Source organism: Suillus clintonianus, assembly GCF_016758775.1.
Source record: "Suillus clintonianus strain FC179 chromosome Unknown DEU56scaffold_6, whole genome shotgun sequence".
NCBI classification, from domain to species: domain Eukaryota; kingdom Fungi; phylum Basidiomycota; class Agaricomycetes; order Boletales; family Suillaceae; genus Suillus; species Suillus clintonianus.
This window is the reverse complement of record NW_024539230.1, coordinates 817539-843623: the sequence shown is the minus strand read 5'-3', so window position 1 is coordinate 843623 and position 26085 is coordinate 817539. Positions and strand designations below refer to the sequence as shown.

At 50.0% G+C, this 26085-nt stretch overlaps 8 protein-coding genes across 8 annotated transcripts; 3 read left to right on the top strand and 5 right to left on the bottom strand.

The window, feature by feature from the left end:
- Positions 1-449: 449 nt before the first annotated feature.
- On the bottom strand, positions 450-4615 carry DEU56DRAFT_879340 (TPR-like protein; the record flags this gene model as incomplete). The annotated part of the gene is made up of 3 exons (XM_041356061.1): positions 4244-4615; positions 4137-4191; positions 450-4078 (listed from the first exon to the last, which is right to left on the bottom strand). The coding sequence occupies exons 2-3, from the start codon at positions 4138-4140 to the stop codon at positions 450-452; spliced, it is 3633 nt and encodes a 1210-aa protein (XP_041213887.1). The 5' UTR covers positions 4141-4191; positions 4244-4615.
- Positions 4616-5096: 481 nt separating this feature from the next.
- DEU56DRAFT_977093 (uncharacterized protein) lies at positions 5097-6979 on the top strand. The gene is made up of 5 exons (XM_041359635.1): positions 5097-5459; positions 5523-5552; positions 5607-5623; positions 5700-6269; positions 6322-6979. Exons 1-5 carry the CDS (start codon positions 5274-5276, stop codon positions 6629-6631), a joined length of 1113 nt encoding a protein of 370 aa, XP_041213886.1. The 5' UTR covers positions 5097-5273; the 3' UTR covers positions 6632-6979.
- Positions 6980-7053: 74 nt separating this feature from the next.
- Positions 7054-10098, bottom strand: DEU56DRAFT_849538 (uncharacterized protein). Its single transcript, XM_041355165.1, has 4 exons — positions 10026-10098; positions 9817-9973; positions 9492-9768; positions 7054-9439 (listed from the first exon to the last, which is right to left on the bottom strand). The coding sequence occupies exons 1-4, from the start codon at positions 10045-10047 to the stop codon at positions 7196-7198; spliced, it is 2700 nt and encodes an 899-aa protein (XP_041213885.1). The 5' UTR covers positions 10048-10098; the 3' UTR covers positions 7054-7195.
- A 650-nt stretch (positions 10099-10748) lies between these two features.
- Positions 10749-12739, bottom strand: DEU56DRAFT_775386 (uncharacterized protein). The gene is made up of 2 exons (XM_041351647.1): positions 12379-12739; positions 10749-12320 (listed from the first exon to the last, which is right to left on the bottom strand). The coding sequence occupies exons 1-2, from the start codon at positions 12642-12644 to the stop codon at positions 11099-11101; spliced, it is 1488 nt and encodes a 495-aa protein (XP_041213884.1). The 5' UTR covers positions 12645-12739; the 3' UTR covers positions 10749-11098.
- A 464-nt stretch (positions 12740-13203) lies between these two features.
- DEU56DRAFT_955846 (pyridoxal phosphate-dependent transferase) lies at positions 13204-15683 on the bottom strand (the record flags this gene model as incomplete). The annotated part of the gene is made up of 11 exons (XM_041359225.1): positions 15231-15683; positions 15054-15169; positions 14933-15001; positions 14769-14881; positions 14601-14720; positions 14275-14539; positions 14157-14219; positions 13953-14092; positions 13794-13905; positions 13620-13738; positions 13204-13551 (listed from the first exon to the last, which is right to left on the bottom strand). The coding sequence occupies exons 1-11, from the start codon at positions 15242-15244 to the stop codon at positions 13204-13206; spliced, it is 1479 nt and encodes a 492-aa protein (XP_041213883.1). The 5' UTR covers positions 15245-15683.
- Positions 15684-15831: 148 nt separating this feature from the next.
- Positions 15832-17296, top strand: DEU56DRAFT_751991 (uncharacterized protein; the record flags this gene model as incomplete). The annotated part of the gene is made up of 5 exons (XM_041349598.1): positions 15832-15844; positions 16032-16108; positions 16502-16522; positions 16601-16700; positions 16752-17296. The coding sequence occupies 5 exons, from the start codon at positions 15832-15834 to the stop codon at positions 17294-17296; spliced, it is 756 nt and encodes a 251-aa protein (XP_041213882.1).
- A 491-nt stretch (positions 17297-17787) lies between these two features.
- On the bottom strand, positions 17788-22178 carry DEU56DRAFT_977089 (pyridoxal phosphate-dependent transferase; the record flags this gene model as incomplete). The annotated part of the gene is made up of 14 exons (XM_041359634.1): positions 17788-18851; positions 18911-19005; positions 19064-19150; positions 20174-20485; positions 20555-20673; positions 20731-20842; positions 20897-21036; positions 21091-21153; positions 21210-21474; positions 21528-21647; positions 21699-21811; positions 21864-21932; positions 21989-22104; positions 22165-22178. 14 exons carry the CDS (start codon positions 22176-22178, stop codon positions 18047-18049), a joined length of 2430 nt encoding a protein of 809 aa, XP_041213881.1. The 3' UTR covers positions 17788-18046.
- A 1326-nt stretch (positions 22179-23504) lies between these two features.
- On the top strand, positions 23505-25311 carry DEU56DRAFT_868761 (FAD dependent oxidoreductase; the record flags this gene model as incomplete). The annotated part of the gene is made up of 5 exons (XM_041355517.1): positions 23505-23830; positions 23883-24183; positions 24231-24346; positions 24402-24449; positions 24486-25311. The coding sequence occupies 5 exons, from the start codon at positions 23505-23507 to the stop codon at positions 25309-25311; spliced, it is 1617 nt and encodes a 538-aa protein (XP_041213880.1).
- Between the last annotated feature and the right edge of the window lie 774 nt (positions 25312-26085).

Here is a 26085-nt window from a genome sequence, read left to right as displayed (position 1 = left end):
CGTCTCTCCTCTGAGAGATATATGGGTGTTCCGTGACTATGGGCCCGTCGGAAAAGCATCACATTCGTTCAGATGCAGTGGGAGAATTGCTTGAACCCTTTGTATGAACTTACTATGCGTGTGAGACGCCCTCGCAACAAGCGGACGTTGCCTCGGCAGAATGCATGGGCAAAGGGTTACGAGTACACTCATTACTTCCGTGAGGGTGACTTGTCTTGAGGCTTCCAAGAGTCTGTATGCCATGGTCGTAACTTCAGCTTGTGTCTCCATTGCAATAACACATCTGAACCATCAAGAAGAGCATTAGCCGGGCAATTTCTAGATGCACTGCGATCGTGTGTGCCAACAGGGTATAGAGTGCTTGTGTGGATCACATATATATTGCAATGTACAGAGGAAAAAACATGACGAAAGGAATGGACACAAAAACACGACGAACGACTATCAGACTAGACACCTATGTGAATAAATACAATCTGTTGTTCCAGTGGAAAAATATCACTTTTCTTGCGCAGTGTCTTCACAGCCTTATGTAAAGCTACAGCAGCACGTGTGCAGTCCAATCTCCCTGAGCTATCAACCATATTGTCGTAAAAAGTAGCAACAATCTGGCGTGCAACGTTATCGTCGACAGACCACATAGAACCTATCACACTGCGAAATCCAGCGAATTGCATCGCAGCAGCGAGATGGATCGCCTCGTCAGGGCTCGACTCATCGCCCACGGTAGTATGGCAAGCCGACAAGAACGCAAACTCCGGGCTCTGCCAGCGAGATTGGATGATGTCCCTGATCGTCAAACGCCCATCGCGCATTGCAAATGAAGCTTCGAACGGTTGCTTCCGATTCGGTAAACCATGGCAGGCAAGGTGAACCCACTGGTTTTGGCGTAGTGCATCAAGTGCTCCTTGAACAGTTGCGTCGCTGTCCTCGAGCGACGTAAAGGGCAGGACAGTTGCGACACGTTGGGCAACAGCGGCCAACTCATCAGAAACAAACTGGAGGCTCTTCTGTCCTTCCGGGTTTGCTTGGCCAATGGCAACGAAACGATCCTGGGATTCATTTCGGGAAACCTGCTGCCTGGCACGAATGAGTGCGGCCAAGGTCGGGGTGTATGAAGAGATGTAGAAATGAGAAAGGTTATGAGTGTTCAGCCCATATGGTCCTGCTGCATGGAGAGGAAGCAGCGTGAACTCCGCGGTAGGACACCACCAGATCCGTGAGCCGCGTGGAATAAACTTCCTGAGCGCTTGAACTACGGGCTCAACAACACCATCCCAAAGCTGGCGTAGGATATAAACGATCTTGTATGATTCGACTTTATGATTAGATAAGCCGGCATGAGCCGTGAGGGACTGGAACTCGGAAGACAACTCGGAGACCTCAACTCGTGCAATATCAAGTGGAATGTGGACAGGATCTTGGTCAACCAGGATAATCAAGGCGTCGCAGCTGTACTGGCTTGCATTGACAATGATAACCGCTCCATTTTCTGCCGCTTTTTGAAGGTCAGAGAACAGCGGAGGTAGGAGAAAACGGGAAAATTGTGACAACATGCGAATGCGAGAGATCAGGTCATCCCATTGCATGATAGATTGCCGGATTTGTGGGGACTGATCTGCAGTGGATGCATCTAACGCGGTGCGAAGGAGAGAGCTGAGATGCCTGACCTCTTCTGCCAAGGCATTACCGGTGTCACCTGATGCAGAAAGCTCGTCCAGTGGTGTGCGGAAGCGTGCCAACTGAGTCCAAAATATTGCACGACCTTGCTCCACCAACTCCACAGCAGTCGACAAAGCACCGCGACGAACGCAATACGAAAAAGCATCCATTGCAATAGACGAAGCGTCCAACCTAATGGCATTGAAATGATGTGTAGAAAACATCATAATGGCAAGGTGCTGATCCAGGAAGTTCAAAGTGGTCTGATAAGCAACCAATGCGGAGCTATGCTTGAACTGCTCGGCAGAGGCGACCCAGGTCATGGCGATAGAAAGATCTACACGAGAGACTGCATGGGATACTTGGGGGAGTTGTAAATAAAGCCTAAATGACTCGTCCAAGTCTGATGACAGACCCTGCCGATGAAACCTGTCTTGAAGACCAATGACCAAGTTGTTGATTGATGTGGATCGTTCAGAATGGCCAAGAGGATGGAGATCCAATGCAGCGCGATGGAGCTCGATGGACTCATCTAAGTCAGATATGTCACCCCGCTGCTCAGATCTGCAGTGAAGGCTTGCTGCAAGGTTGTTGAGGGATAAGGATCGTTCAGAATGACCAAGGGGACAGAGAATCAGTGCAGCTCGATGGAGCTCAATGGCCTCATCAAGGTCAGACGGCACACCCCGACACTTGAATCTATCTCCGAGACCTATGGCAAGGTTGTTGAGAGACATGTGTCGCTCAGAATGGCCGGGGGGGCGAAGCTCCAGTGTAGCTCGATGAAGCTCGATGGACTCATCTAGGTCAGACAGGGCACCCCGATGCTGGAATCTGTCCCGAAGGGTGGTGGCAAGGTTGTTGAGAGTCGAAGATCGATGAGAATGTCCAGAAGGATGCAGCACCAATGCAGCTCGATAGAGCTCGATGGACACATCCAGATCAGCGAAGACGCCACGCTGCCTGAATCTGCGTTGAAGGCTAATGGCAAGGTTGTGGAGAGACGAGGAACGATCAATATGTCCAGGAGGACGGAGCTCCAGTGCAGCCTGATGAAGCTCGATGGACTCGTCCAAGTCCGACGTGATGGCACGTTGCACGAATCTGTGTTGAAGGGTAATGGCGAGGTTGTTGAGAGACATGGATCGATCAGAATGACCAATGGGGCGAAGCTCCAGCGCAGCTCGATGAAGTTCAATAGCCTCATCAATGTCAGATGGCGCACTCTGCTGCAAGAATCTTTCGTGAACGCTTGTGGCAAGGTTGTTGAGACACATCGACCGATCAGAATGGCCAGGAGGACGGTGTAGTAGCGCAGCTCGATGGAGGGCAATGGCCTCTTCGAGGTCAGGCAGGTTGCCCCGCTGCTGGAATTGTTCATGAAGGCAGTTGGCAAGATTGCTGAGAGACGTGGAATGATAATGACCGGAGGGATGGAGCACCAGTGCAGCTCGATGGAGCTCGATTGCCTCATCCAGGTCCGACAGCGCACCCCGCTGCAAGAATCTGTCTCGCAGGCTGTTGGCAAGGTTGTTGAGAGACGAGGATCGATGAGGATGGCCAAGGGGACTGAGTGCCACGGCAGCCTGATGGAGCTCAATGGCCTCATCCAGGTCAGACAGCATTCCCCGGTGTTGGAATCTGCTTTGAAGGGATATAGCGATATTACTCAAAGACAGAGATTGATTGGAATGACCAGGGAGACAGAGCACCAGAGCAGCTCGATGGAGCTCGATGGCCTCATCCAAGTCAGACAGCATGCCCTGCTGCTCAAATTTCTCTTGAAGGCTGATGGCAAGGTTATTAAGAGACATGAATCGGTCAAAATGGCCAGGGGGGCGGAGTAGTAGTGCAGCACGATGGAGCTCAATAACCTCATTAAGATCAGACATCATGCCCTGCTGCTGGAATCTGTTTCGGAGGCTATTAGCAAGGTTGTTGAGAGACATGGATCGATCAGGATGGCCAGGGGGACGGAGTGCTAGCGCAGCTTGATGGAGCTTAATGGAGTCATCCAGGTCGGACAGGACACCCCGCTCCTCGAATCTGTTTGAAAGACAGTTGGCAAAGCCATTGAGAGAGATGGATCGTTCAGGATGGCCAGGGGGGCAGAGCTCTAGTGCAGCTTGATAGAGCTCAGTGGACTCGGACAAGTCAGACATGTCTCCTCGCTGCATGTATCTGTTTCGAAGGCTGCTGGCAAGGCCATTGAGAGACGTGGATCGATCAGGACAGCCAGGGGGATGAAGCGCCAGTGCAGCTCGATGGAGATCGATGGATTCAGACAGGTCAGACATGTCTCCATGCTGAAGGAACCTTTGTCGAAGGCTACTACCAAGATTATTTAGAAAAGTTGGTCGACGAGAATCGTCGAGGGGACACTCCTGCAAGCCCGCCCGACACTGCTCCACATCATCTGTGAAGAGAAGAGTTGAACGGTGTGAATGGAAGGCAAGCTTGAGATTGCGACCGACCCATTTCACTGTTAAAGATCTCGCTAATGAGTACAAAGGGAACGAATTCTGAGTTCTGAGGGACTTAATCAATTATGGCAAGTCGAATACACTCCAGGCTAACATACCTGCACGTGTCGTCCTTGATGCCCTTGCAGAAGCCATCTGAGCCACGGTGAGGTCTTATATACCTGCCATGGCTTCGGATCACTAGTTGGTTTGAGAATTCTGGTAAGAGACCTGGAACCAGCGTGGCTAGAGACCCTGGGCCTAGAGTCTAGACGTGGGTATTTTCAGTCCTTGGCATGATGGAGGAGAAAACTGGCTGCGGACAGGCCGCCGCCCAGGGGGGAAGACTGGCTGCAGACAGAATCCCATCGTTGCTGGAATGAGCCATGACAATAAGCTGTCGACCTGCAGCTTGAACGTTACGATACCAGGGGCCGGGTACCATGTTCGGATTATTTTGTGTGATAGACCAAATCCGTTAATGAGGAAAACATTCCCAACAATCAAAGAAGTTGATGAGATTAAATTTCTACCTAAAGTGAATTTTGTTTTCGTAGTGCTGCTGCAGGCAATAAAAACCCTGCAGTTGTCCGAGTCAGTGGGTGTAGCGTGAGATAACTTTGTGAGTAGCGGTGATCACAGTCTGAGTCTGACTGCGGACCCAGGGAGGAAGACCTAAAAGAGTGGACAAAAATCACGAGACCGAGACTACATATGGCCGCTGGAATGAGCCGTAACCCAGATGGTCGATTTTCATCATCATGGGGCGCAACTTGAATACAAATTTCTCGGAATCCGCTTGATAATCTTGGACTTCCAATGGTGCATTGCTGAGTTCAATATATGATTCAGTCTGCAATTAAAGTCTACTGCTGATCGGCCAAGCAGGAATCTTTGTTCGGTGACCGACACGAGTTGAAGATATAAGGAAAGGGATAGACGCCTAGAACGAATCTGTGTATATACTACCTTGCTGTTCAGCCTCATCAGATTTTCTGGAATTTTCGCACCTAGCCCTGAAACACGCGTCCAAAATCAGGCCTTGACGAGGGAGTAACTACTACCGTGACTTCACGCACGTTAGGGCCGCCTGAGACCCTCACCCAAACTAGAGTCTCCAAATTTATCTCCCAACCAATTTGCCAGTACATGAACACCAACAACTTCTCTGCGACTCCCAAGGCCATCCACACGCATGCGATTCATCCAGGCGCTGGCAAGGATTTCCGATCTGTAGCAGCTTCCAGTGCATACCTCAAACCGCGGAAGAAGCGAATTCTCCTACAATGTACGCATTGCCAAATGACATTGAAGAACCCTCGGAAATGCTCAAAGGTAGTACTCAAATATCTTGATACTATTGCGGGTGTTCATAGAGTGTCGCAAAACGCTGCTTAGTGTAAGAGTGTCTGGTATTGCTCACAAAAGGTAGAGTTTGGAATTAAACTGAAGTCTCTGAAGCGCTAACGTTGTGTGTCATAGTGTCAAAAGAAAAACTGGTAAGAGTGCTGCCTATGATCGACACCAGTCGAGCCTCACTTCAGACTCGGACTCCACTCGCGCACGTCATGATAGGCCCACCCACAAACTAACATGCCACGAAACCGATCGCTCATCGGGGTCACTCAAATTCATACGAATGTTCATTTCAAATCCATTGATCATGGGGTACCTTAAAATTGGTATCATCTTTGACTGTGGCCTGCTTGACAAACCCGGGATCGGATTCGACGTGCCGTTCGTGGCACGTGTTGACATTGGCATTGAGCCGAGTGACATTCTTGATTTCATTGGATTGTATCTCGATGACAAGGCCATTGGGGAGAAGCTTCAAGGGATGGTGCAAGTCAACGCCGTCACTCCGCGGTACCCGAGTCTGATGCGCCCCCTCACGCCGCAGCAACTACACTTATGGCGTGAGGCTCGAGCGATGTATAACGCAAAGGGTTTCGCCAAGGATCCTGTTGGACTCGTAGACTTTGTCGATGGTAGCTGTCCGGGGTACTGGAAGAACGGAGTAACCGTTGGGTTGCATATCCCCACTATTGTCCTTGACATGGCGAGGAAACGTGAGCCCTTTGTACATGTCTCTGCTGTCACAGGCACTCGGTTCAAGCAACCCATGAATGCTGTGGCGTGTCTAGAGTAGGTTATCCGTTCTTATTCCCGCCGGTACCCTTACTATTACCTTGCATAGATATATCAACGCGCATATTCGGGAAGATACGCAAAACCAGTTGCGTTTACGGACTGAGATGACAGACAAAGACAAAGAAATTATTCGTGCTGCAGGTCGCAACGAGGGCACATTTTCCGCTCGTATCCTCAAAGAGAAGATGGAAAGAGAACACTTATATGCTAATATCCCTGGACCCCACAGACGTGAAGGTCTTGGGATAAAAATATCTCTGAGCCGCCGATATTCCACATATTGTTGGCTGCCATTTGTTTTTGTTGTTTTGTTTCTCTCCCTGCTTCCCATGTTGCCATTATTAGTCCACGTCTGATAATCCTTGCCCTTTTTGCCCATCCTATCTTGTCCGTCTTCTGTGCATCCTCCCACTGCTCCCCCCTGCTACTCCGAACTACGCATCCCTGATGCATCATCGTCTCAGTTGTTCAGGGTTAAATCGCGATGTATTCTGCTTCCTCTTTGTCTCTTCCGGGCACTCCTCAGTCAGCGCCCCCTGTGGTACTTATAATTTCCAACAAGTTTAATGATATTGGCTCGTCGACTGTGACGTCTGGCATCTTGCATAAAATTCTCTGAGTATCATCGGGTTTCCAGAGAGCGGCTTCCTGTTTCTCAGATATCCTTGTGGAGTATCATTAATATCATTGTTTTCTGTTCCTACTGTGACATCAATAATTTTCCGATTGAAGATGACGCGTGATAAACATGGGGAGACCATTGGTAGGAGCTCATGATGTGCGTGTTTAGCATGTTGCACAGCTGATTGCCTCGCAAAGACTTGATTGTGTTTAAATATGCATTTATGTGCCCTGATAAGCGATTTCGTAGACAGATTCTCCCTGAACTGTTTCTTGTAATGTAGTATGCGTCCATTATTTCACATCAAACACCCACTAAAAAGCACCTGCACCTCCTGGGCAAGCTTTCCATGGTCCACATCGACACCATCGACCACAGCTCCAGATTCCATGCTGACAATTGTCTCCCCCTCCCCGCCGGCGCTTGCCTGAAGGAGAGGCTTAAGCGACTCCCAAAACTCCGTAAAGTCCATATCAGCGAACGCATTCGGTGGGTAAGCGCCTTCAAGATCCAGTCCAGAAGATTCGTCCAAGGCCAGCAACTCGCCCATATCAACTCCACCATCGTCATCCGAGGACAACCAATCCGACATCGAAGACGGCGGAAGCTCACTCGCGTCTCCTAGTACTCCATCCGAGTCGCTGAAGAATGCGTCGCTGTCGATGAATTCTTCCATTGGATCGTCTGTCAAAGGAAGTAGCAAAGGACTTGTAGGCGGGAGTGGCGAAGAGGGAGGAAGGGGGGATAGAGGCAACGTTATGCTGTCCTCACCAATTTCGAGGTCATCCGCCGTGTCCTGCTGCTTGACCACTGGGACATCCAGTCCTTGAAGCGCATCGTCGAGTTCCTTGCCGAGTAGGTCTTCTTCCTCGCGGTCGACGGGCTGCTCGACAGACTTGTTGGCCCATTCGAGGGATGAGCGCGAACTGAGCCCAAGTCGTAGGGGAGACATTTTCAAGGATGGTGTGCGGAGGTGGATAGGGGAGAAGACAGGCTTCTTGCTCTTGCGAGAAGGTGTAAGGGGATGGGAGGAAAAGAGCGGTGTCTTTCCAGTGCTGCCCCAAAGTGATTTGGGCGTCGGGCTGAACAGTGGAGAAGCACCATCAAGTCCAAGGCTTCGTGGCGTGACACGCAAAACTGAAGTCTTCCGAGGAGGTGTTCTGGGCACCGGAGGTGTCTCAGATACGGGGGAAGAAGGCGAGAGGGGGGATGATATAGATACGTCGGATGCAAATACGGGCAAGGAGAGCGAAAGAGCACTCTGCGACCGTGATATAGTAGTCTCTTTGACAAGTGCATGTACCATTGTACTGGAGATGTATCCCTCCTCTGAAGACAGTCCAGTCGGTGCTCCAACTTCTTGTTGCCAACATCCTGGTCTCTGTGTTCGCCGTGCAGCGCGTTTCTCCTTCTTCTCTTGCTCCACGAGCGCGATACGTTCTTCCACTTCCTTCGAGAGCTTTGGCTGGGTGGCAGTGCTCGTACGTGCCCACTCTGGCACGATGAAATTCTTGACGGGCTTTACAGGTGCCGGCGCCGAATGTGGTATGACAAAGGAGGACTGGGATTCTGATACAGAACGACACATCGGCCGGGAAGGAGATGACCTTTGGCGGAAATGCGAAGACCCGGTGGCCATTTCAGATGATACATTCGGGTCGAAATCTGAGCGAACGGTGCGGGGATAACCAGGAGTAATTGCTGGTTGAGGCGTTTCAAAAGTGCCAGATGTTCGCCCGGATTCTGACCGAGGGTGGATACGCTTCCTTCGAGCTTTATTGTTTTCCTGTTCTGCCATGAAGTCGCTAAGCCTGCGCTTGCGGGCCATGGGGGATGAATGTGTATTCTCTTTTCCGCCTGATGGAATGCGGGCACGACGCTGGCGCTGAGGGGTGGTTTCTGACTCATCTGCAGTGGTCGTGGCAAAATTGGTCGAGTCTCCCCTTTCCACCCGTCGTCGGAATGCGGTCAGATCCACATGTTCCTTTTCCAATATAACAATTTCATCGTCTTGATTATTCCGCGATACAGGCTGCAGCGCGTGCGAAGGCTGTTGATTCTGACTTTGCGCTGCTAGCAAATCCCTCAGTGCGTTTAGTAGTGCTGGACTTGGCTCTGACCCCGACGGCGTCGAATCCACCGTCGAAAGAGCAGCCAGGAGTGCCATGTTGTCTCTCCCGGCAGACAGGGCAGACAGTAACGTAAGTAAAGGAGTAGGCGTATGGGCAGAGGCTGCTACGGATTGTTCCTGTTGTGGTCGTACAAGCGGGGCACATATAAATGGTGGTGCTGCCGGCCTCACAAGAGGTTTTTGTGACTTTAATTGCTTGGATTTCTTACTCGTCCCCTCAGGGCGGCCCCGACCGCGCTTTGGAGGTCCGATGTAAACCTCAGGGAAATCAGCGGATTTAGTGAGAGGTTTGCCTTGTTCTTGTGACGAGGGTGGAGTTTCTGAGTTGGTAGGTCTGGCAGATGCAACTTTGGACGGCTGACTCCAAGTTTTCAGAGCATCAGAAAGGTGGGATTTCTGGATATGTTTCGTCTGATAGTACTATTAGTTAGAATCGGATGCTACGAATGCTGTGAATAATCACCTCTCGGAGAGCAAAGACCACTTCAAGGGCATCAAGGCCCGTGCCAAGCGTTGTAATTGTGCCAGTGGCAGTCACGCTGTCTGATTCGTCCGCTGTGAGCGCCCACGACATCAGCCCCAGCGCAACGGCCACTCCTCGTGGTTGGGTTGCTTGCGGCACTGAAACAGCTGCCGCGTTCGATTGGGAAAAATCTACAGGGGCTGGCATAGTCTGCGACTCCAATGGGTCCAGTACGTAGATGGAAAAATCCCTGGAATTGTCCAGGAGAAGCTCTGGGCTGCCAAGCGGTGGGTGCATGAAATCAAAGTCATATGAGAACACATACCTTGAGTTACAGATAGCATTGAGGCATGCTTTCAGCGGTGCTAGGCCGTACTGCGCTTTTGCAGCAGATGGAGATGGGCAAAGAGTGACCTGCACAGAAGTCGGAGACCGGGCTAGAATGTATTGAGGAGAGCTGTTGACTGTGTAAAGTACTCGTACTAATAAAGATTAGCTACGGGGAGCACCAGACTAGGTATGATTAATACATACGAGGTAGCTGGCACATTGACATCGTCCGCGTTGGCGGCAAAGACTTAGAGAAGGTCGTAGAGAAGGTCGAGACTCAAGCTTGCAGACAAATTTGGCAGTCAACGATCAGGCGCGCGTCGCGTCGCGTAACACCGTGACTGTGACATTGTCACCCGTGACCCGACGCGCCTCAATATTAACACATGACTGCAAAAATCATAATGGCCTCCAGCACTTAACAAAAAAAAATTGAGTATGAAGGAGACCTCCAGTACAATATTAATGTTCCTCTCATTCAGCTTTAACCGTACCTTGATTCAGAGTCAATGTCAAATTACATAAAAGGACAGGTGCGGCTTTCGGACTGACTTCATTTGGACAAAGTCGCCGTTACGGCTCCTTATGCTTCTGCATAAAGGTCATAGCGCGGTCCTGTTAGATGGGCACAGCGTCGCGTTCTTTCTTCAGCGCGATCACTTGACGTTTGGCATGCAGTACATACAAGGTACAATATATACGGATCATGGTCTCTGTCAATACCCCTCAGCATGAGCTCAGTGATTTAATCTGCTCATCACCGCAGCCCTGGAAAATACGTATCTCAAGTCAAATTGACCGTGTCTCAAATGCGGATGGTCGGGCTGAATGCCTGCCATCGGCTCATATTACCCCACAGCCTGAGGACACCACATAGATGTGCCTCTCTTCGGATTGAGCACACGCCTCAACTAGCACAATTCCATGTAACAAAAAAAGCAATAAATTTGCTGTATTAACACAACACTATCATATAATCGGGTATGGAAGAATATACTGTAAAGACGCGTGAGCGAGAAACGACCTGGGACAGATAAGTAGGTACATACCTGCGAGAGAAGAGATAACTTGGGCTGTTGATACAATGGAGCGCGAAACGAAGGAAGGGGCAGCATATGGGTGCCAGTATTACTAGTGTGATCCGGAACGCGCTCCGAATGGATGGGAAATATGTGAATCAAAACGGACAAAAAATTGGGGACTGCGAAATTACCAGCGAAAACAAGAGAAACAACCAGAGGGGCTTGAGAACCAATTGGCTGTACACTAACCCTCGGCTAGACGCGAACCCCGATGCCAGCCCCGCCTCCTACTGCACCTACCCCACGAAGAACATCGGCAATAATATGCCGGGGCCGAGCTAATGACAACGATCCGTGACGCCTTTTATGAAGGGAAGTCGAGAGGTTCGGCGAGGTGGATGGCGAAGAGTGAACAAGCGAATGTGTGACCTTATGCGATCGAGAACCTTTCGGCGTACGAGAAGGAATGGACACGGGCGCACTGGCAGAAGAGGGAACAGTAAGTGGAGGCTGCTCTCTATCTGCACCTGCACCAAGTCCCTCTGTCCACGGCATTGAAATGGAGGGAGCACATGAAGTCTGCGGCGACGGAGAGCGAGTCAAAGGTCGTGCGGAGATCGAGGGGGCCGTGGCAAGGACATGAGGCGACGGTGCTCGAGGTAAATTTTCATCGGACTCGGCTGTTTTTGCAAGCGAAAGGGAAGAAGATGACCTTGAAACAGGTGGTGCAAGGAACTGGTCTTTAATCGTCCTTGTGCCTAAGCTGGCCAATGATGAATTTGGACTCCCACTCGGCCTACCAAGCCCAACGCACGATGCAGAAGCAGATGGGCTTGGTGCGGGAGATGATCCGGGCGACCGACGAGGCGATGGAAGTGGGAATAACTGATCTTCATCATCCTCTCCATCCTCTTCTTCTGGTATCCGTGGAGTGGATGGCACAGCGAAGTTTGGTATGCGCAATGGCGACGACGACCGCTGCGTATCAACCATAAAAGAGTCATTCTCTCCCTCCTCGTTCAACCACACCGGCGGCGCTGTCACTACTGAGTCACTTGACCGCCGACGCTTATCAACCTCATCCACGCTGATCGGAACACCACGACCGAGCCCAAAGGAGGCGGCAGCAACGCTTCCTTTGACTGTGATGGTCCGCGGCCCCTCGTCTGCGCTGGATGAGCGCCGTCTGCGTGCTGACCGCGAGAAGTGTTCAGTCCAAGTATCTCCTTGCGACAGAGACGCTTCCGTCACGGCTTCACATGCCGCGCAGCATTGTCGCAGCGGAACGGTGATGAGACCTGAGCGAGTGGGTGACAACGACGCTGTACGCGTTGGGCGTTGTGGACTCTGGGGAGACCCGGAGGCTGCTTGTAAGAAGGCGGAAGTGCCGGATGGGGAACGTTGAACCAGACACGGGGAGAGCGGCATAGGGTCCGAACTACGAGCACGAGTCGGAGATTGCGTTTTGTTGGAGAAACTGCCCCACATTTCGGTGTTTAGTTGTGGATTATTGTACTAGCAACGAGTACACTTACCTGGGAATCGGAACTCGCAGAACGACATGACTGTCTTCTGGTACGAAGGCATCCGTTTCTGGAGACGATGAGGGCCCACCTGAGCTCGAGGGACGCCTTTTCCACAACGGCAGAGAATACGACTTTGTGACCATCCTTGGTAAACGGTGACGGTGAGGATGCTTGGGGATGAGGACGCATTGGTCGTTGAAGCGCACGCTCAGCTGGCAATGCTCGTCGTTGGCTTGTGAGCAAATATCCAAGGGAGTATGCCTGCTCGTCGACATGGTGGTGAAAAAGAAATGGTAGGAAAAGATGCGACGATTATGTATTTAGAGCGTAGGATTAATATTGTATTGTCTCCATCACGTTCATAAACGATTGCAAGAGGGTCAGACGACTTTTGTGCCTAGCGGTTATGTATTTGCCTAAATTGGATGCTTATATAATTCTCAACTTGAGCTGTTGCCACCGTTGGCAGCGGGTACAACGTTGATTTTGGTCCTGAACACCACAGGTACATCATTTTGACCATCAACGGCGGCGGTAGAATACATTTATGGCGAACCTGAATCCACACTCAGGGACCCTGCCTGAAATAAACTCGGAGGCCTCGAGCGCGCCAGCTGTCGCAAATTCATGCGACTGTGAGGACACGCTTCATGTGTAAGTAGACCCAAAGCAGCCCGAAGCAGAGAATCGTGCGAGCCAAAACTCCATCCAGAGTTTTTTATCTTGAATCAGTGCCTTATAAAGTTATCAGCCTATCTCTCGCTCTCAGAAAGCTCAGCGCACAGGATATCCCTTATCAATTCCATTAATCGATGGTCTTAGTTATAGACTAACCTACCTATAGTCCCCTTTCAACTCCCACTCCCCCAAGGCAGCCCGTCCTTCCTGCCCAATCACATCCAACGCCCTATCAATATCCCTTTCCACAGTTTTCTCAGCACCAATCGCCATCCTCACACAAAACACGCCATTCAAGTCCGTCTGCGTAATTGCAATATCGCTCCGTGCTGCAAGACGTGCGTAAAATGCCCGATTCAGATCGTTCAGCCCCGTAGTCGTGAGGTGGGAAAGGGACTTGGGTGCAAGCCTGAAAACTGTCAGTGCCAAGAACGGTTTCGCGACCAAGCAGAATTCATCAGATTCGCGTATGCGCTCTGCGAACTTGGCGTTAAGTTTGGTGCACTGGTGAGGTAATACCGAATGTCAGAACACATGTTATATTGGAAAACCCCGATTAATGCTTGACATACGTCGGTTATGTACTTTTGGAACCCCTTAACCCCACGGGAACGGAGAACAAACCAAAATTTGAGCGATCGAAACCGTCTGCCAAGGCCCAGATGCCAGTTGCGGTAATCGATCACAGTGCCTAAATCGATACAACATTCATTTCGTTACGAAATAAACCCGGCGAGGAAACGCACCCGCATCCCCATGTTTCGACCGCAAAAACTCGGGCGTGACATCTAGCGCATCGGTCAAGTGTTTCCGGTGCCGTACCCACAAACAGGAGGCATCAAAATTGATCAGGCCCCACTACAATATCTTAAGCTCTAGCCTGATATCATGAGACAGGAACAAACCTTGTGAAAATTGGTGCAGAACGAGTCTGCATAATTATTCACGGCGGGAAGTTGGCATGCCTCGCGATATTCGGGACACACCAGTGCGACGCCTGCCCACGCAGCATCGACATGTAGCCACAGGCAAGGATAATGTTTCGCTGCGTGTAGGAAGGTCAATGAGCTTTCATCAACACTTGTATGCACGCGATCAGTTATACGCACCAACGCCAGCAATCTCTCCAAGCCGATCAACAGCACCCGAAGACGTTGTCCCGACAGTGGCGACTACAAGAATGAACAACATGAATTCAACTATATGCAATCCATTGGGAAAACTTACTGAGGATGAAAGGGTGGAGCCCAGCATCCACGTCCTCCCTCAGTGCCACCTCTAGCGCTTCTCCACGTAGTGCAAAGTCGTCATCTGCTGTTACTTCCAGTGCGCGAACTTTCAAACCTAGAACAAGCCCAGCTTTCTTTCCCAATGAGTGCGTTTGGGTGGTGGTATAGAGCACGAGTTTCTCCATAAGCACGTCTGGGTGCTCACGAATATACCGTGAACGTGCAGCTACAGTTGCGATCAATGCAGAGTCAGATGCTGTTGTCTTGTGTATGGCACATGGATGAGTATGAATTGGTAATGGGAAGACGGGATGAGAAGCACACCTGAATGACACCACCACCGACCTCAGTGGTGTTGTAGAACGACTTGTCAAGTCCAAGGATTTGGGCAGTCCAGTCCATAACCACAGCCTCTAGTTCTGTGCATGCGGGGCTCGCAGACCACTACAACAGTCACGAAAATTGCGGTAGGCTGGTAATGGAGGAACGCACATTGAATCCGGGGGTTGGCGCGCTGGAGGCGTATAGCTCTCCAAGTATGCCCTCGAATGTACATGCCGTAGGGAAATAGGCAAAGAACGAAGGGTGCTGCCAGTGTGTCAGGCCTGTCAGTCCGGATGAGATGGATGAATGTGTGCAGAATCAGGGTCAATTACCAGGAATGATGTACTTTTGGTAGTCGTCCGCGATGAGTTGGAAGTCCTCGCCCTCAGTGGGGGCAGACGCTGAAATCGGAATGGTCAGAAAAAGGGCACAAGTCAGAATGAAAGTGCACACCTGGGAGTGCCTTTCTGAGATACCCTGGCTCCACTTGCGACGAGACAGGTCTGTCCCTTAACGAGATATAGTAGTCGCATATTCTATCTATGGCTTGATAACCAGCTCTGCGGAAACTGTAGTATATTAGCTATGTGTAAATATTATGGAATTAGGAAACCAGTGCAAAAGACATACTGCTCGATATCCATGGCGTGACGGCGTCAAGAAGACGGTGATTAGGTAGAACTTCTGAGTCGGTTATCCGATCTTATGAATCGCATGATTATCATGCTTGATGGGAAACTTGCAGGGATCCGAATTTCGCGACCTAGCGTTCAAGTTGATCTTCTGACGCGAACTGACAACCGTGAACATTAACTGCACATGGGACATCCAGCTGAGGCCTCATGCACGCCAACGGCCGTCGGCCAGTTCCGGGGCGCTGAGATCAGCGATAGGAATTCGGAAGACTTTCGTGAGACTTCGAGTTTTGCACCCTCCGCGGTGTGGCATCACAAACAGCATTCGACAACGCGAATATTGCAGGTTGGGTAAATATTGTCCAGAAATCAGCGCTAATCAGCTCTCACAACTGCAGAACGTGTTCGCAGGGATCCTTGGCCAGACAGGACAGAAAGTGTGCCGAATGCGGCGGCGGCAAGCTGCAATTCTCTTTCTCAGGCTCCTATTTGGTCTGCCTACTAGGCCGCCCAGGCTGGAGTATGAGGGAGGCTAATCGGTATGAAGACGCGGGAATTAGTATGCCAGCGACATTTTCGCCGCTGTGTTGGAGTCTATGTTGCTAGTATGTATGTCCCACCTGCTCAAGCTTCGGCAGTTCCTTCTGCCAGTTGTCTTTCAATCACTGCACTCTTTGGCGCAATCGCACCCTGCTACGAATCCTCAACTTTATTCACAAGCAAGAATACCATAATTCACTGGATTTACGCACTTGTAGCTGATGAGTTGCTCGAACTACACAAATGATATTTCCAGCTGATGTGGCGGCAGGGAAGCTTCACGAGCTCGATCAGCTGCTCGACAATGCAAGGGGAATCGATTACAACTGGGATGTATGTTGTCTATGAGCCGGCATCTGGGTCCGTTGTCGGTTGGATCAACTTACTCGGATCCAACAGATCCATGCTTCTTGTCGTTGGCTGGACTACCGGTCCGCATTGCGAGCTTTGTTTTCATTGTTGAAGGGGCCGATTCACATCGGACGACCACCTCAATTCGCCGTGCGGTAACACTTGTACGATGCAACATCATCGATGGCCAGGCTTTCCATACTGGACATATTCCGGCACGTATATAGATAACCTGGACTCGGGCCCATATCGAAATCTATCGTCTCGAAAATCCCATGCAAAACCTTGCCACGAGCCCTGCGATGGATTTTTTTTGGTTTTCCGTGACTCTACTAGAATCTAGGCCGTGTGACGAGACTACATCCAATGATATAGATATATGGCAGCAACGCAAAGGTAAGTACGGACTAATTACGCAATGGCCTATTTATTCATTTTTTTCCAGTCATAATTTAGCATAACGATATGCATTAGTTGCGCATGAATTCTCGATGCAGCCCTTCTATTCTCAAGACTCAAGGTGTCGATCCCTTATCTGAACATCAGACCGGTCAATTTTTGCGTTATGTCGCCCGTGTGTGCTCAAATTCTATAGTCCGTGACGGTCATTTTCACCTTCTCTCAGTTCATCCCATCGAGATATGCATCTTCCCGAGGCTCAGGCTCCTGTCGTTATTGATTGTCCCACATCCAACAAGACACTTGCATCTCTTTCTGACCCCCACGCTGGGTCGTTGTGTCCCACCGGATGTTTATTCGGATCTTGTGACCCGTTGTGCTGCCTTGAAGGACTTATCCACCATCTATTGTGGCCCAGCACAGGCTGACCAGCTTTTGCGTGCACTATCACAGTGCAAGGCATGTCAGGCCCTTGAATATGTCAATATCTTCACCGGTAATCCAGTGGTCCAGGAGCGCTCATGCAACTCATTTATGCCGATCAGACAACCACGAAACCTACAGCCCGCTTCCCCCCATTGCTACAGAAATCTTAACAGCGATCTTCTTTTCGAAGCCATGTCAACTTGGCCGCACATCCGCTCGTTGGAATTGATGAGCCCACTTGCAAACGCTGCGGATATTATATTTTTTGATGCTGCGCACATCGATATAACAGCCGAGTTATTTTCAACACACCTCCCTACAAGCATTGGATCTGGACTCCAGTGACGTAGCAAATGCTGAAGCTGTCGCTCGCATCATCTTCTCCATGCTCCTTTGCGTTGATTAAGTAAACCAAGTATACGCCGGGAGACACTGCTGGAAGGACTGGCAAGAGGTCAACAGGCGTCTCGTCTTCTTCAGTTCACGGCTGTCAAATCATAGGAGCAACTTCGTAGTCTTGAGTGTGGGATACACTGATGTTCGGGGAAGTTGTCTGTGTCCGTCCTCTCACCATGTTTCGGCGTCGCGCTGAATTACACAAGGACTGTGCACTCGTTACTATAACCACGATTTGTTACGCGATCTTGAAGAATGATCAGTACCGTCTGTTGGACATTGCAGTTTCGGTTACCCTTATCTAATCTCGGCATAGCGTCAACATTGTTGTATCGCAGGTGCACCAGTGTTAACGTTGACAAAGTCTAGATATGAGGATTGCTGTTGGGTAGATCGTATGTGACGGTTGCGTGGTGTGACAGAACGGTTGATACAAGCTTAAGAAAGCTGCTGGGGAACGAGGTGATGGATCCATAGTCATGAGATTCATGTACTAAGACACATAATGTAATTTACAAATTAAAGGTCGCGATTCTAAAAATGCGGATGAAGATATGTATAGAAGATGCAAGTGGTGTGATATAAATGAACAATAATGATAATGCCGAGTTCCAAATGAGATTGCAATGGTGATGCCAATGATGATGATAATGTACAGGCAATATGACAAAGAGATGAAAGATAATAGTGCAGAATTCATTAGACGTTGTGTTCGTTTGTGAACGAGGGCTGGGCTGTCGAATACGTTGTATTGTCCTGGTACTCACAGCGGCCTTCAAAGAATCCCGAGCCATATTTCAGCAAAAACTCGTCCAGTTCGGCTGGTAGGGAGGTATTCTGATCGTTTCCGGAGACGGGTTGGTACTGAAAGTCCGCATCGAAGACGGGCTGGGACTGGAAGTTGACATCAGGAACAGGCTGCTGATATTTGACATCGGAAAACAGCGCAGGGTCGAACTGTGGCATGTGGAGAGTGGAGAGATCGGCAGGGACAGGCGGGGGCTGGAAGTAGTTGTTGGTGGGAACGGGGAACTGAGCGGGCTGATCATAAACGGAGGCAGAGCTCTCAGCAGAGTGATCGGGGAAGAGTCGCTCCCAGGTGAGTTCAATGAACTCGCCCGAGGATTGGGGAATACCGGAGTCGCTGGACGAAGCGGGTGAGAGCGCATCGCAAGGAATGAGGCCTGCGATCTCGGGAAATGTCGGGTCATTGAGATTCAGGGATGTAGGAATCTCTACCTCTGGCATTACAAATTGAGCAGAGGGGTAAGGTGCGGCAACGGACCGTCGAGCAGCTTTTCCACCGTGGTTACGACGCGCTTTGGGCTTGTAGTTGTGTAGTTGCTTGCGGTGACGCGTCAAGCTGCCTGGATCGGTAGTGGCAAATGGGCACCCAGGGTGAGGGCACGTCGAGGTTTCACGGGTGTGGGTCCTGATATGCGTTTGCACGTTGGACTTTTGGAGGGTCTTGTAATCGCAGTTTTGGAATGGGCATGCGTGCATACTGATCAAGAGAGTAACCAGGTCAGGAACCGTATGGTGTAATAAGGCACAATCACGTACAGAGCTTCCTTGTGTTCATCGTGCGTCCGCATGTGTCTGGGAAGATCTGCCTTACGGCTTATGACCTTATAGCAAACGGGGCAGTCAACAGGTGCCTATAGAGAAAGTGCCATGAGTACAAGATGCGTGATGTAAGGTAGGCTGAAAGCGTACCGTCTTACGTCCTGCAGCAGGCATCTTGTAATAGTGATTGAGAGGAAAGAAGCGGTTGTGAATGATCTGCGGTGTGGAATTGAATCCCTGAAGTGAATGAATAGCGCGTGTGTTATGGCGGATCCACACATCTTGCGCGCTCCTTTTAAAGCACCAGGCGTGCTATGGACTTCGAGTACGATTGCTTTTCTGCGGTGCGCGATTCTGCCTTTAAAGGCAAAAAGCGCGAAGCAATCGTGTGCCATGGTCTGAGCATAAGGAACGAGCCACTCGGTTAGTGGGAAAGGCAAGAGAGTTGGAAGAGGGTTCGATTGCGTCTCAACACTTTTTATTTTTTGCCTTGTAAGGTAATTTTTGGTTACCTGCTCGATGTGGGGATGAGTGGCTCAGTGCTCAGGCCTTCAGGCCTCATGAATGGGAAAGTAGGTACCCATAGACCCTTTCGAAGAAAGCTCCACCTCGAGGCACGCCCAAAAGCATTGATAGTGCTGTTGAGTTTCATCCCAGTGCTAGTTTCTAGGATAGCGTTCGCAGTCACCGGTTTAAATTAGAAGAGTCTGAGGACGACGAAGAACAACAACAAGCAGAGTAAAACAAGTACTTCATATCGCTTACGTTATCGAGGTAAAAGCTTGAACGTTAATCAAACTCCGATCAAATTCAGCCGAGCGGCTTGTCCCACTAGGGCCGTGAACTCAATGAAATTGCTGCGTCAGTGTGACGTTGACCGTTTAGCGGATTAGGCTCGAAGACAACGGCACACGAGAAGAATGCGTTCGAACTCGAAAGACAGGATCAAAGTCTAGTATTCGGGGGTTCCAAACACATTGCTATCCTACGAGTAAGGTATGCATATATATACTGGCGCGAACGGGACTCTGTAGGATATGACAGTAAGACTAGCTAGTAGAAAGGAACGGTAGGGTCAACTGTAGCGGACAAGCAATAAACTGTCAGTAGCTAAGTAACGACAGTAAGTACTTATACATTTCGTGCGCAATAGTGTCTAAGGATCGAAAGGGATGTGTGACACAGTCTAATAGTTACATACCATAAAACATACATAGTACTCCCGCCCTCTCAATCTCGCATTCTCGCCCAGTTCCCCACCAAAATCATCGCCTCATCCCTCATCAACGCCAACGCCTCATCAACATCCCTTTCTACAGTCTTCTCAGCGCCAATCACCATCCGCACACAGAACACCCCATTCAGGTCCGTCTGGGTGATCGCAATATCACTTCGTGCCGCAAGGCGAGCATAAAAAGCGCGGTTCAAAACGTTGAGCTCGGGAGTCCCTAGCTGAGGAAGGGACTTGGGCGTAAGCCTAAAGACTGTCATGGCAAGGGACGGCTTTGTGACGATGGAGAATAAGTCAGATTCGTATATGTGCTGTGCGAACTCGGTGTTCAGCTTGATGCACTGGTGAGACAAGACTAAATGTCAGCACGGATGGTTTGGAAACCAATGATAGTAAATAAGCTAACATACGTCAGTGATATACTTTTGGAACCCCTTCACCCCCCGCGCACGAAGAGCAAACCAAAATTTGAGCGAGCGGAACCGTCTGCCAAGGCCCAGATGCCAGTTGCGGTAGTCGATAGCGGTGCCTATACACATTCGTCATTTATGCAACGCGTTTTGTCGACTAAATAACAGAAACGCACCAGCGTCCCCATGCTTCGACCGCAAAAACTCAGGTGTGACGTCCAGCGCATCGGTCAAATCTGTTCGGTGCCGCACCCACAAACAGGAGCCATCAAAATGGATTAGACCCCACTGTAGAATTTCAATGAGTCCCATAATGACGTCACGAGACATTAATGAATAAACCTTGTGGAAATTGGTGCAAAAAGAGTCTACGAATTTATTGATTGCAGGAAGTTGGTATGCCTCGCGATATTCAGGACACACGAATGCGACGCCTGCCCAAGCGGCATCGACATGCAGCCAAAGGAAAGGGTAATTTTTCGCTGCGCGTAGGAACGAGATTCAAGGAGCTTTAATAGCATGATCAGGATACGCACCAACATCAGCAATCTCGTCAAGCCGATCGACAGCACCGGATGATGTCGTCCCTACCGTACCAACTGCAACAACGAACATCATCAATTCCAAGACATGAAATCCATTGCGAAAGTTATACTCAGGATGAAAGGGTGGAGCCCGGCGTCCACGTCCTCCTGCAATGCCACTCCAAGCGTCTTTCCACGCAATGCAAAGTCATCCTCTGCTGTGACTTCCAGTGCGCGGACATTGAGTCCTAGGACAAGCCCAGCCTTCTTCCCTAGCGAGTGCGTTTGAGTGGTGGTGTAAAGTACGAGTTTCTCCATAGCCACGTGAGGGTGCTCACGAATATATCGTGAACGAGCAGCGACAGTTGCGACCAACACAGAGTCAGATGCTGACGTCTAGTGCACGGCGATCAGTATAAATTGGTGATATGAGGGGATGAAAAACAAACCTGAATGACGCCGCCGCCGACTTCGGAGATGTTGTAGAACGACTTATCAAGCCCGAGTATCTGGGCGGTCCAGTCCATGACAACAGCCTCAAGCTCTGTGCATGCGGGGCTAGCAGACCACTACAACAACGATTACAAAGATACTGGGAGAGTTGCGGTAGAGAGACGTACGTTGAATCCCGGGTTAGAGGTGCTAGACGCGTATAATTCTGCAAGTATACCCTCGAATGTGCTTGACGTAGGGAAGTATGCATAGAACGAGGGGTGCTGCCAATGTGTCAAACCTGTCAGTTTGAATGAGATGGGTGAATTTGTCCAATAATGGGAATCAAGTACCAGGAATGATGTACTTTTGATAGTCATCCGCGATGAGCTGGAAATCCTCGCCCTCAGTTGGGGCGGATGCTGTGATCAGAATGATGAGAAGAAAGCGCAAGGTAAAACATATAAAAAGTGCAGACATGGGAGTGCTTTTCTGAGATACCCCGGTTCAACTTGGGATGACACAGGCCTATCCCTTAAGGAACCATGGTAGTCACATATTCTATCGATGGCTTGATAGCCAGCTCTACGAAATCTGTGTGTGGTAAATCAGATATAAACGAGGTCAGAATCTGAAACTTGCAGAAAAACGTACTGCTCAGCATCCATGACGTCAAAAAATGGTGGTTAGGTATGAGTTAATCTGGAGTGAAAGGGATATGCAGGTGATTGAGTGCAGTTCAAGCCTCAGACTGTCTAGGCTTTATACCGGGGGCAACTTGTTGCGCTCTGGCACAAACTGAATAACTGGGAACATGGACCTCCCAGAGTAGGCAATCCACCATCAGTGTTTTAGTAATTCGTGAGTGAGCAAAGGGACTATCCGTCGGGTTGCACCCTAAATATTATACCACACCAACAACTTGAACACACCAAGGCAAAAAAAAAACTTCTGGGATTCTATACGACACCTGTCTCCGGCACAACGCACTTCAAATTGGAGCCGTGACGAAGATCATAGAGTATCTCGAGGGTTAGAGGAGTACTAGCGGTTTTGTTTTCGTGTGAGCGTGTGATTTCTTCGATAGTCATTGGCACGTTAGGTGGATCGGGGCTCATTAATATTGTGACTGGAGGTTACGACCCTGTGGGTGCCTGGCAGCCGCGCAAGTTAGCCACAGCATCAGTCGGCGGTATCCGCAAGACTTCGTTGGCGAAACAAGGCGAGACAGCTCCTCGGTTCAAATCGGAAGGAACCAGTTATGTTACGCCCTGTTAATATTATACGCACGAAAGGAATACTCCTTTGAGGATCTTGACAGTAGCGCTGACTCTGATTGGACAACGCAAACTTTTTGAGACGAGGACGAAGCCCTCATTCGCATAGTGTGTATCGACCCAGGCCTAGAGATATCTGTGGAGATTGTGATAGGTGGACTCTTTAATTATGGTTCCAGATTACAACCCAGCGGCCTGACCAGTGCACGCAGTGGTACAAGACGTTGCCATCAACCACTTAAATAGGCTATGTGTGCGATCCTGCAAGTTGGCTCAGCGCAAATGGGAAGGCACTTCGGAAGACTTGTCTAAGACTTCTTGTCGTCGTTCCCTGTCGGGCCTCGGCCCTCTCGTGTACGTGTGGTTTCGTGTCCATTAACAAATCGTATTGTACTAGCCGTCGGAGAACCTATGAACATTCCGTCAGACAGAGAACGACTCGAGTGGTTTCACGTAGGATGGCACGTTTGATGTGCGGGTTTCAACTCGCGTCAATATTCTCGAGTAAAACGTAATAGCCTCCCAAAAGTAGACCATAGACGATTCTGTAAGACGAATGAAGACACAGGTAGGATGTTAGTGGGTACGGAATTGAGGGAGTCATACCGAGCTGAACATTTTTCTGAGAGCAGACTCACTAGTACCAGTGTGAAGTTGATGAAGGTCAACCACAACTGCAATGCATGACAAACACCACAAGGTTACTTCCTTCCCGCGATGGGCAACGCACTCTCCCTCATACGCCTAGCGCTCACCGAATTCCTCGACAACCTCAATACATTCCAAACTCTCCAAGCGCGCATCCAGCGCTCTCCAGGACTCCCACTTCCAAACCCAAGTCGTTCATTCTGGTCCTATCCACCTTCGCCCATCGCCACTCACATTTCCCAGCTCCCGACTCATGCTGACTTTGTCATTATTGGCTCGGGTATCACTGGGACGTCGGTAGCGAGGAAGCTCTTGAATAGCGCGCATGCTGAAGGGCATGATATTAAAGTTCTCATGTTGGAAGCAAGAGATGCATGTTCAGGCGCGACTGGCAGGCGAGTATCATATCAACTCTTTCATAGACCAGTGCACCAACACCCTCGGTAGAAATGGCGGACACATCTCACCTCCTCTATACCATGATTATTCCTCGCTCAAGCGTGATCACGGACAAGCTGTTGCTCAAAAGATGATGAAATTCAGGTTAGCTCACCTCGAGGAGCTACGAAGCATCGCAGAGCAGGAAGACATTCTTGCAGAGTCTCAGTGGCGAGAGGTAGAATCAGTAGATGTGTATTATGACTCGGACATGTTTCAGAAGGCGAAGACAAAGGTCCAATCATATAAAGCAGACTTCCCCCTCGATGCGGAGCATCATCAAGTGCACGAAGGAAAAGAAGCTATCGAGGTACGTCCAATGACTCAGGCACAGCACAAAACTTATGCTCGTGTCAGAAATTCTACCTAGCATCTGACACCATAGGTTGCATATCTTCCAGCGCAGGCGCAATCCATCCATATCAATTCGTGACCGGAATCCTCGCAAAGCTTCTATCACGATACCCCGACAAGTAAATTCTCCCCTTCCCATTCCATACCAATCAAATTGACCTACCCCACCCACAGCTTCTCGCTCTGCACCAACACACCATGTACCTCCATTTCACCTCCAACGTCCTACCCACCATACCCCTTCATGTCACCTCCAAGATTATTCACCCCCTATTACACCCTCTCCACCCCCCGCGGGATAATCACAACCCCCCACATCATCCACGCAACCAACGGCTGGGCATCAACACTCCTCGAAAAGCTCCGCGCCAAAATCATTCCCTTCCGAGGCAACATGTCAGCCCAGCGCCCAGGCCAATCCCTCATCACCCCCAGCTCCGACCCCTCCTCCCACCGCTCCTTCGTCTTCTACACCCGACCAATAGGATTCGACTATCTCACCCAACTCCCCACAGGCGAACACGAACTCATGCTAGGGGGTGGATTCGCACAAGATGGGGACGAGGGGTACGAAGCTATGGGAAATACGGACGATACTACGTATAGTAAACGTATCGGCGCGCATTTGTCTGGTGTGCTTCCTAGGTATTTTGGTGAGGATAATTGGGGGAAGGAGAGCGTGCCTTTAGAAGGGGGTGATGGAGAGTGGGCGGACGGACGCGTTAAGGGGTTGTGGAGCGGGATTTTGGGCATTTCAGTGGATTTGATACCTTGGGTTGGCCGTTTGCCGCGTGTGGTGTCTGGAAGGAGTGAACCGCCGTTGAGTTCAGTTGTGACGAGTGAGAAAGAGGGGGGTGGGGAACGGGTGCATGTGGGCGCTGCGCCAGGGGAGTGGATTGCAGCTGGATATTCGGGCGAGGGGATGGTGCATGCATGGTTAAGCGGGCAGGCCCTTGCAGAAATGGTGTTGGGACGCGAAGTCGAGGGCAGGCTTGGACAATGGTTCCCGGATATTATGAGAGTTACTGAGAAGCGGTGGAAGAAGGCGAAGGCGGAGAATTTGCTGGATGCGTTGGAAGATTAGCTTGTGCGTGTAATACTACTTTGTCTCATAGGCCGGGGACCATGCATGACTTCCGAAGCAGCCTTTTCAGCGCAAATTTGGGACTCTTTCTCAAATTCGCGCGGACAAAATTCCCCTTGATTCAAGGAGTAGAAGAAAGAGTTTGCACGAGGTACTTCCTTGTTGAAAACCCTTCTTCATCGTGCTGCAGCTCCAGCCACGACGCTTGACTAAGTTCAAGAGTGCCTACCGCTGCATTAGCAGTGCTAGTGATGAGCGAAATGTAGTGGCTCGATTGCCATAAAGCTGAGAAAAAAGCAAAAGACGGTCCGAAGTTGTGGTAGTCGATAGTAGGTCTAGGGTCTGGAATACTCTATAGCCGAAGCCTAGATCTGAAGCAAAATGTTAAGTAAAACCCCCTATGTGTGAGTCTGCATCGATGGTTATGAAATGTGTTGATATGAAATTCCCAGTTTGAGTTCTGAGATCTGAGTGGCAACAGCCCTGCACGTGGGAGTCAGACTATACCGAAGAAAACCACTGGCAGTCAAATGGTTGCTTCTTGACCATGGAGGAGCCCGAGGAAACCAGTTAATCATCAAGCTTGCCAGCCTGGCAGACACGTCGGTCTCCAAATGCCGCGGAAAGAACAAATACATTGCCCTTCAAATTCGGAATTGAACAGGCTCATGATGTTGTCCGAGGACTATATAATTCATACAACATGTCATCATGAGCCTGTTCATGACTACGAGGGTCCCGGTGCCATTGATGGTTGGAGACATTGATATTGAT